We start from the raw sequence: 10,912 nt of genomic DNA, 5'->3' as shown, positions 1-10,912 counted from the left end.
ATATTTGAGGAGGAAGATAGTTTGGAGGGCTTGGATTTTGATTTCCCCTGGAACTCGCTCATTTCTTATTTATTTATATAGTTCCACTATTTAAAGAAAAAGCCATTTTTAAAATGTTTTTACAAATTTTCTTGTTTTCTCTTTTTAGAGCATAAGGTAAAGTTTTTCAAAAATAATGTTAAAAAATAAATAAAATGTTTGACCCTAATACATATTTTTTAAATCAGGGACAGCATTGCTACTTTTATGTTACTTAATTATTCATTTTACTGATACGTATTTCCTTTCAGAAATGGTAAACATCCATTTAGTGATATCAAAACAGAAGATGATTGGTGGAATTGGAGCTTCAGTGCTTTGCTTGATGGTGTTTACAATGAAGCTTCTTTAAAAGCTGAGGTATGTTACAAACATAATTTATTTATCTTCCTGTGTTCTAAAATAGCATGGATGTTGGAGCCATGTAATGTATTGCAGATACCCTTTGTTGTACAGCTACCAAATGTCATCAGGAGTAAAGACATGTTAAGATTTGCAGTCCTATTTTTGCTATTGAAAAACAGGATTAAGATAACATAACTGATTCACTTTTTCTCATTGACCTATATCCATTAGGTACATAGTCCTGAAAGGATGCAATGTTTAAAAAAAAAAAAAAAAAGACCAACTGATGAATGTATTATAATAAATTATTTAATAATTAATATATTTGGCTTAAAATGGAAAATTTAATATGATAAGTTTGAACCTAGTCTGGGGAAACATATCAGGTGAACATTTGTAAGTGACTGGAGTTGAACAATTGGTGAATTTCAGTCTGTCTGGAGCCTTCAACAACTTCATCAATGTGTGGACATTACTGGACAACTTTCGTTGAGCTCACTTTTCCACGCTAATCAACACTTCTTAGCCTGCACCATTAAGCCTCCCCTCCCAACACTTTCATTAACCATAGTATCTCCCAATGTTCTCTTTGTTTGCACAAACTCATCACACATAACTATCCCATCCTCCAATTTCCTCGGCAACCTTTGGTAGTGTTTAATGCAGCAACATTTTGCTAAATAAAAGCACTACAACCTCATGTTCATTTATGTCTTCAGCCACCGCTCGATTTTGAACTACTGGTAATCTCCTTTCCCCTATTTGCCTTCCCTCTCTCACATGCACATTTCTCCTACACTGTCACCCCTAAACCCTGCATCCTAATTTCCCATTCTCTACTGTAATCCTCCTCATTCTGCAGTCACTCACTGGAAAACGTGCTGCTGTTTCTCTCAGGGTCACTGGAGCTGGAGCCGCCTCTGGAGCCGATGTAGTACCACTGCACTGCTTCTTCCTATTGTGGCACTTATCCTCTGGGTTGCTTGCACTCAGGGGGTGTTTCACCTCTGTCTGGAGTTTCTCCCGTGCTGTGGCTGGTGTCCTGGATCTCTCTGGCTGATTAACCACAACTTGTATTGGGAGTGAAGGGGTTAAAAGTATATGCATGACCCTAATGTATTTGACCCTGTCACACCTTTTTATCACTATTTTGCAATTGTATGTTTGTGATGGTGCTCAGAAAGTGCTGGGACTATATTGAAGGAAGGGAGTGTTAGCTGGGTAATAACAATTTTACTCTGGTACTGTGCCTTTAAGTGGGCATAAGGTACCTTGAAGGTAGGAGTGGGTTGCCAAAAGACAGCCCCCTCTTTCCTCATTAGGTAGCCCCAGGTGTAGTACTCACTGTATTATTCTTTCTTTCCCCAGTCTCCCCTCCAAAGCGTGCAGCTGTAGTAGAGTGTACATCCAAAGCCAAGGTGTGCAGCGCACAGCAGTAAGGAGGAACAGGTCTTGCAGAAAAGATTCTTGATAAAGTTCCTTTGAACGAAACGCATTGAAGGTTTGCTGTTGTCCCACATCATGAATTACAAATAAAGGACTATTTTTCTGCAAGACCTGTTCCTCCTTACTGCTGTGCGCTGCACACCTTGGCTTTGGATCTATCACTATTTTGCAGGCTGCTCCCTGCCTGCAGTAATAGAAATAAATGCAAAGTGTGCTATAATGTTTTTAGGCACAAGATGGCATTGTGAGCGCCGAAGCCAGTGCTGATTGAATAAGTGTGGCTGGCGCTGGGAGCTCTATTTGAAGTATGGGTATCCATTTCCAAGCATTCGACTCTGTAACCACAAGTCAATTGAATAAGTGGCTTGCGGTCAAGGTTGAAGTGGTTTACCGATAAAATGTATCCGTACCTTGTTAGCTCCCGTAACTTGAAAGGCAGAAAGTCTATTGTCGTGGGAAGTCGGTCAATTGACGTGAGAAGTAGGTGAACTTGGCTTCCCACCAGCAAGCCTTTCAATTACGTGGGCTAACTCGGGAACGCAGACAGCTATCACTCTAAGTTGTTGTACACCCAGAACATTTTGTTTTAATTAAGTGTCTAATACTGTAAGTTTAAAATGTACAGGCAGGAACATTTTTTTCTTGAGTCCGGGAAAAATTCCTTTGGCATGTAAATATGCCAGGGGTAAATGAGCTGGGGGTATTTTCTTTCCTACACTTCAAAGACCCCCTATCCAGTGGGAGACTGTAAGCCTAGTGGAATGCCGGTAATGAAAAAACTCATAGGTCCAAAGTGTGAAAGTGGCCACGATGTTGCTGAGTGCAAGATACCGGTACTCAGCCTGAGCCTTTCACACCTTGGAGCAAAACCCCTGACCAAGGGTCGCCAGGAAAAGGTGTACCCCAGGTATGCTAAGTCGCATGGGTGTCAAGCTAACACATGCGCGGTGCAAACAGGAAAGCCTTTTTGCCCGGTTTTGCAAACTACAGGCAAATCGGAGATTGGTGGGTTAAGTGTTCCCATGGAGGGGATTGGGCAGTGTGGCAGGACGGCCTGTAGCCAAGGTCAGACAATAGTCCACACGTGTATTTTCAGGTTTGGAGCAAATGTTGAATGGCTTTATTGCTCCACAGCATAACTAAGCATGTGGGCACACTGTCCCTTTAAGGCATAAACAAAACATAGCAAAATAAAACCTGCTCCACATTGGGAGAACTTACTAACACTCCAGCCTATCTATCAGGCTGGCTGGCTAATCCATTTACCAAACTGTTGACATATATCTAACATTCCAAAAACAGTATGAACAGTTCTTACTGTGGGTTTGTCACGGTTGTGCTCGCCAAAAACCGGGGTCGGACCGCGGTGCTGAGGTTGGGTTGTGAAATCACCGACCTTAGACCGCGCAGACTGATTTAGAGTGTGCAGATCATAGTCAAACAGGTCGGGTTCAGGACTGGAGAGAACAGCGTAGTCATTGGACGAGCCGGAGTCGGGGTAGGAGATATCCGGGTAGTCGTAGTCCAAGCAGGGAGTCGGCAACAGGAAATCAAGCTGGTCCTTTTGCTTCAGCGCAATCACTGCAGATCGGGAATGGGGTTTGCGCGAGTGGCGTCCACGGCCCATGGTGCCAATCTAGGAGAGGGAAGACTGACCGGAGTGGGCACACCGCCAGGCAGCACTGGAAACCCCGTGCTTCAGCGCAAAAGTACAAGCAGGCCTCTAGGAACCAGGAACTCAGCCTCAGCGTAGCAGCAGCAGGCCTGGAGGAAACTGGAAATGAGTACAATGAACTAGAACAATAACAGAGAACAGTAACGAGAGAACAAGCCTGGGCTTGTGACAAAACACAGGTAACATCAAAGAAGGATTATGCTCGGCAGAAAAGCATTGTGTGAATGTAGTATTTAAAGGCCAGTGGGCCAATCCCAGGAGGAGGGTGTGAGGGCATTGCTCCAATGACTGAGTACAAGGCTCGGTTGTAATTATAGCCCGCATAGCTGCTGTTGATTGCAAAGAGGGAATTTAGTGAGAACAACAGCACCCTGCAAGGCTACGAGAAAAGCCAGGAGTGGATTCCTCACAGGTTTAGAGAGATACTTGTGAATCCATCTGCATAGCAGTGTGTCTAGGATAGCTTTGAGACAGCCACCTGATTACCTGCAATGACTTCCTTATATCTCATGCTGGTTGTCAGGTGTGTTTGCTCCCTTCTGGTTACGGGGGCGTTTGCGAGCTGTTGTCTTTGAAGCCGAGAAATTCATGAATTGTAATGCAGTATATACTGTATATATACAGTATATACTGTATAACAACAACCCCTATAACCCCTAACATACACATACAGTACTGTATATGCACATCAATGATACTATAGGCCGGCGGGGGCGAGATGTGTTTGCAGCAGAGAGAGAACCGCTACTCTATCTGCGCAAACATCGGCACATTAAAAATTATTTAAAATACATTTTTATTCATAGTGTAGATGTGCAGGGGGTCTCCGGAGCTGAACCGCGTTGGTTTCAGGTCCGGGGAACCCCTACTTCCCGAGATACAGGCCCCTTTATGAGGTGCCGGTATCCCTCTGCATTTAAAGGTCCCGATCACGTGACCGTGGCATGTAAACAAAGCAGAGGGATACCGGCACCCCATAAAGGGGCCTGTATCTCGGGAAGCAGGGGGTCCCCGGACCTAAAACCACAGCGGTTCAGCTCCGGAGACCCTCTGCACATCTACAGTATGAATAAAACACATATATAAATAAACACTCGTTCCTTACCTTTGCGGCTATGCGCTATGGTAACAAAGCAGCATGACTGTATTTTTAATAATATTGTACAGTGAGCAGGGGGTTCCCTGAGCCAGAAATCAAAGCTCAAGGGACCCCCTGCTCCTGCACATTATTATTAAAAATACAGAAATGCTGCTTCATTGCCATAGCTGATAGCCGCTAAGGCAATGAAGGGGTTTACCCACCGTGCCTGCTTTATTGTGGGTAGCGGGGGTGTGTGAAGGGGGTATTTGGCCCTTGGTGTGAGTTTAGGACTTGCGGGGGGGTTGAAGGTGCACTTAACCCCTTCACGGCCGTAGCAGTTAATACTGCTACTGTCATGAAGGGGTTAACCCCTCCCGCTACCCCCGCAAGCCCTAAACAACCATCGCTGGGGCTAATACCCCCTTCATCCACCCCCGCTACCCACAATAAAAAAAATTCACACACAGCAGCCGCCCAAAATAAATAAATAAATAAATCTAAATAAATAAATAAATACATGAATATAAATAAATACATTTAAAATACATTTTTATTCATAGTGTAGATGTGCAGGGGTCTCCGGAGCTGAACCGCATTGGTTTCAGGTCCAGGGACCCCCTGCTCCCCGAGGTATAGACCCCTTTATGAGATGCCAGTATCCCTCTGCATTTCAAGGTCCCGATCACATGACCGCGGCATGTAAACCAAGCAGAGGGATACCGGCACCCCCTAAAGTGGTCTGTATCTCGGGAAGCAGGGGGTCCCCGGACCTAAAACCACAGCGGTTCAGCTCAGGAGACCCTCTGCACATCTACACTATGAATCAAAATGTATTTTAATGTATTTATTTATATTCATGTATTTATTTATTTATTTAGATTTATTTATTAATTGGGCTGCTGCTGTGTGTGAATTTTTTTTATTGTGGGTAGCGGGGGTGGGTGAAGGGGGTATTAGCCCCAACGGTGGTTGTTTAGGGCTTGCAGGGGGGTAGCGGGTGCACTTAACCCCTTCACGACCGTAGCGTTATTAACTGCTACGGTCGTGAAGGGGTTAAGTGCACCCGCTACCCCCCCCCCCCCCCCGCAAGTCCTAAACTCACACCAAGGGACAAATACCCCCTTCACCCACCCCCGCTACCCACAATAAAAAAAATTCACGCACAGCAGCCCCACAATTAATAAATAAATCTAAATAAATAAATACATGAAGATAAACATATATATATATATATATATATATATATATATATATATATATATATATATATATGCAAATATAACTGTATGCTCATCTGCATGTCTTAGGCAGACTTGCAGATGAGCATACAGTTATATTTGCATATTTGCTTTCCTGTGGAGTGTTTTTGTCACTTTTTTTACTCACCATAACTTAACTCAGTATATATATATATATATATATATATATATATATATATATATATATATATATATATATATATATATATATATATCAACATTGAGCTTGCGTTTACTGATTGAGCTGTGTGTTGATTGAAGTGCTGGTTGGTTAAAGTGTGTGCAGTTAGAACCAGAAGGAAAGGGAAGTACTGGATATACTAGCAGGGGTGGTTGATTTGGGGAGTGTGCAGTGGGTTAATCTTTTTTTAAAGTGTGCTGTAATTTGAAGCCTGTAACTTTTTTCCCTTTCTCCTGCCTGAGGCAGAGTGGGTGTGGTTGTTTAATTGGCTGGCCTAGCACACCTGCAGTGGGTGGGGTTAGTTAATTGATAACCTAACACACCTGGTGTTTGTCCCTATTTAAACAGAGGCTTCTAACGAATCCTGAGCTTGCGTGTACTGATTGAGCTGTGTGTTGATTGAAGTGCTGGTTGGTTAAAGTGTGTGCAGTTAGAACCAGAAGCAGTTTGAACAAGGAAGCGGTTAAACAGGGTTTAGTTTATTGAAGTACAGTTTACTGTTAGTACTTCTAAACTTCATAGTTGATAGAATGAGCAGGATTGAAAATGCCACACAATGCACATCTTGCCACATGTATGTGCACTTGGAGCAGCTGTTCCAAGGAGCATACCACTGTGGGAAGTGTGAGCAGGTGGTCTCTTTAGAATCAGAGATTGCTGATCTAAAGAGGCAACTTTAAAGGGGTTTGGAGCTCACTGAGCAGGCCCTTGCTTCGACTAGTGGTGCAGATGGTTGCGCTGATAGTGAGGAGCAGGTAGGTAGCTTAGTTGCTGTTAGTGAGGAGCAGGTAGGTAGCTAGGTGACAGTTAGAAGGGGAAGCAGGGGCAATAGGGAGAGGCAGGTCATTTCTGAGCTGACATATCCCAATAGATTTGCCATGTTGAGTGAAGATATTGGGAATGTTGGGGCAGAAATGGCTAGGCTGGGGGAGACTAATTCCTCTAGCAGCCAGCGGAATAGTTCCTCCAGCACAGTGGGGACTCAGGATGCTCAGATGCAAAGAAAGATTGTGGTGGTAGGGGACTCCATTATTAGGAAGGCAGATAGGGCAATCTGTTGCCGGGACCGCATGAACCGAACAGTTTGTTGTCTCCCGGGTGCTCGGGTTCGGCACATTGCGGATCGGGTAGACAGATTGTTGTTGGGGGGGGGGGCTGGGATTGACCCAGCGGTCTTGGTACTGTACATGTTGGCACCAATGACAAAGTTAGAGAAAGATGGAGGGTCCTAAAAAATGATTACAGGGATCTAGGCCAAAATCTTAAGGCAAGGACCTCCAAGGTAGTATTTTCTGAAATACTACCAGTGCCATGCGCTACCGCAGGGAGACAGTCAGAGATCAGGGAGGTTAATGCATGGCTAAGAAAGTGGTGTAGGAAGGAGGGGTTTGGGTTTTTAGAGCACTGGGACTCCTTTTCTGAGAGGTGCCATCTATATTCTAGGGACGGATTGCACCTCAATGAAGAGGGATCTTCTGTGCTAGAGGGGAGAATGCTAAAAAGGTTGGAGGAGAATTTAAACTAGGATGTAGGGGGGAGGGGAATGAAACAGATAATGAACTAAATGAAATAGATGAGGATTCAAGGTGGTATGGAGGTAGAATGGGGGCAAGTGCAAGTTTGACAAGCAGTGAGATACCCATAGTAAATAGAGATAATACTAGAAAACTTCTAAAGACTAAACCAAGTGGGAGCAGAAAGGAAGGAGCAGATAAGATAATAGTACAGGCTGAAAAAAACCTGAAATGCATGCTTGCTAATGCAAGAAGCCTGACAGATAAAATGGGGGAGCTTGAATTAATAGCTACAAGGGAGCAGTATGATATCATAGGCATTACTGAAACATGGTGGGATGAAACTCATGACTGGACCGTTAATTTAGAGGGTTATTCTCTTTTTCGGAAGGATCGAACAAATAGAAGGGGAGGTGGAGTATGTTTATATGTTAAACCAGATCTAAAACCTATTATAAGGGATGATGTCTATGAAGGGAATGATGAAAATGTAGAGACCTTGTGGATAGAAATTAGCAGTGGAGGTAAAAGTATAAAGAAAATGTTTGTGGGAATATGCTGTAAACCACGAAATATCTGTGAGATTGAGGAAGCTAAAATACTTTTGCAAATGGAGAAGGCATCAAAACTGGGTCATGTTTGCATAATGGGGGATTTTAATTATCCTGACATAGACTGGGGCAATGAGATTAGCGTTACAACAAAAGGGAACAAGTTTTTGGGGGTGCTTAAAGACAATTATATGACCCAAATTATTGAGGAACCAACCAGGAGAGGGGCAGTTCTGGATTTGGTCATATCAAACAATGTAGAAGTAATAACAAATATTCAAGTCCTGGAACATTTGGGTAACAGTGATCATAACATGGTCTCATTTGAAATAAATTATCAAAAAACAGATTACTTGGGTTCAACAAAGACTTTAAACTTTAGAAAGGCAGATTTTAATAAACTGAGGTCTAATCTAGTAGTAATACAATGGGATGATGTTTTTGCAGGGAAAAATATAGAAGATAAATGGGCAATCTTTAAATCATTGTTAGAAAAGCACACGTATCAGTGTATACCCTTGGGTAATAAGTATAAAAGAAATAAGTCAAAACCAATGTAGCTAAATAAACAGGTAGTGGAGGAAATGGACAAGAAGAGGAGGGCGTTTAGAATCTTTAAGTCAGAAGGGACAGAGACATCGTATCAGAATTATAAGGAATGTAACAAAAATTGCAAAAGGCCAATTAAATTAGCAAAAATGGATAATGAAAAAAGGATTGCAATAGAAAGTAAGGTCAACCCTAAAAAGTTCTTTAAGTACCTTAATAACAAAAAAATGAGAAAAGAAAATATAGGACCCTTTCAGTGTGAGATGGGTAGGCAGATTATTGGAGATAAGGAAAAAGCTGAGGTATTAAACAAATTCTTTGCCTCTGTGTTTACCAGGGAAGAATCAAGTTCAATAGTAACGCCACAGGAGGAAGCCACAACCTCCATATTAATGACCAATTGGTTAACTGAGGAAGAAGTTCATAAGCGACTTGAAAAAATTAAAGTAAATAAGGCACCTGGCCCCGATGGCATACATCCAAGAGTTCTCAAGGAGTTAAGCTCAGTAATAGCAAAACCATTATATTTAATATTCAAGGACTCCATTTCCACAGGCTCAGTACCACAAGATTGGCGTAAAGCAGATGTGGTGCCTATATTTAAAAATGGAGCTAGATCACACCCGGGGAATTACAGACCAGTAAGCCTGACTTCAATAGTAGGGAAACTACTTGAAGGTTTAATACGGGATAATATTCAGGAATACCTAATGGAAAACAAAATTATTAGTAATAGTCAGCATGGATTTATGAAGGATAGATCTTGCCAAACTAACCTTATTTGTTTCTTTGAGGAGGTAAGTAGGAATTTAGACCAGGGTAATGCAGTTGATGTGGTCTACTTAGATTTTGCAAAGGCTTTTGATACGGTTTCACACAAGAGGTTGGTGTACAAAATAAAGAAAATTGGACTCAGTAATAATATATGCACCTGGATTGAAAACTGGTTACATAGTTACATTGTTACATAGTTACATAGTAGATGAGGTTGAAAAAGACGTACGTCCATCAAGTTCAACCTATGCTAAATTTAGACAACAGATACTTTATTCTATGTCTATACTTAATTATTGATCCAGAGGAAGGACAGACAACAGAGGGTTGACATAAATCGAACTTTTTCAGGTTGGGCTAAAGTCGTGAGTGGAGTACCTCAAGGATCGGTACTGGGACCCCTGCTTTTTAACTTGTTTATTAATGACCTTGAGGTTGGAATCGAGAGCAAAGTCTCCATCTTTGCTGATGATACTAAATTGTGTAAGGTAATAGTATCAGAGCAGGATGTAATTTCTCTTCAGAAGGACTTGGAGAGACTGGAAACGTGGGCAGGTAAATGGAAAATTAGGTTTTATACAGATAAATGTAAGGTTATGCATTTGGGATGCAAGAATAAAAAGGTGACTTACAAATTAAATGGAGATATATTGGGGGAATCCTTGATGGAGAAGGATTTAGGAGTGCTTGTAGACAGCAGGCTTAGCAATAGTGCCCAATGTCATGCAGTAGCTGAAAAGGCAAACAGATCTTATCTTGCATCAAACGGGCAATGGATGGAAGGGAAGTAAACATAATTATGCCCCTTTACAAATCATTAGTAAGACCACACCTTGAATATGGAGTACAATTTTGGGCACCAATCCTTAGAAAAGACATTATGGAACTAGAGAGAGTGCAGAGAAGAGCCACCAAATTAATAAAGGGGATGGACATTCTAACTTATGAGGAGAGGCTAGCTAAATTAGATTTATTTACATTAGAAAAGAGGCGTCTAAGAGGGGATATGATAACTATATACAAATATATTCAGGGACAATACAAGGCGCTTTCAAAAGAACTATTCATCCCACGGGCAGTACAAAGGACTCGGGGCCATCCCTTAAGGTTGGAGGAAAGGAAATTTCACCAGCAACAAAGGAAAGGGTTCTTTACAATAAGGGCAGTTAAAATGTGGAATTCATTACCCATGGAGACTGTGATGGCAGATACAATAGATTTGTTCAAAAATAGGTTGGACATCTTTTTAGATGGGAAAGGTATACAGGGATATACCAAATAAGTATACATGGGAAGGATGTTGATCCAGGGATTAATCCGACTGCCAATTCTTGGAGTCAGGAAGGAATTAATTTTTCCCCTTAATGGGTTTTTTTGTTTGCCTTCCTCTGGATCAATAAGTAAGTATAGATATAGAATAAAGTATGTGTTGTCTAAATTTAGCATAGGTTGAACTTGATGGACATACGTCTTTTTTCAACCTCATCTACTATGTAAC

At 41.9% G+C, this 10,912-nt stretch overlaps 1 protein-coding gene across 1 annotated transcript in view; it reads left to right on the top strand.

The window, feature by feature from the left end:
• The window catches only part of LOC142488220 (polycystin-1-like protein 1), a 128,841-nt gene that overhangs the window by 55,109 nt on the left and 62,820 nt on the right, over nucleotides 1-10,912 (top strand). The window contains exon 5 of the mRNA XM_075588593.1: nucleotides 291-399. Coding sequence (XP_075444708.1) covers nucleotides 291-399 — 109 coding nt within the window. The remainder of the gene's footprint in view (nucleotides 1-290; nucleotides 400-10,912) is intronic.

The sequence above is a fragment of the Ascaphus truei genome, chromosome 2 (genome assembly GCF_040206685.1).
Source record: "Ascaphus truei isolate aAscTru1 chromosome 2, aAscTru1.hap1, whole genome shotgun sequence".
In the NCBI taxonomy this organism is placed as follows: domain Eukaryota; kingdom Metazoa; phylum Chordata; class Amphibia; order Anura; family Ascaphidae; genus Ascaphus; species Ascaphus truei.
This window is presented reverse-complemented; position numbering and strand designations above follow the sequence as displayed.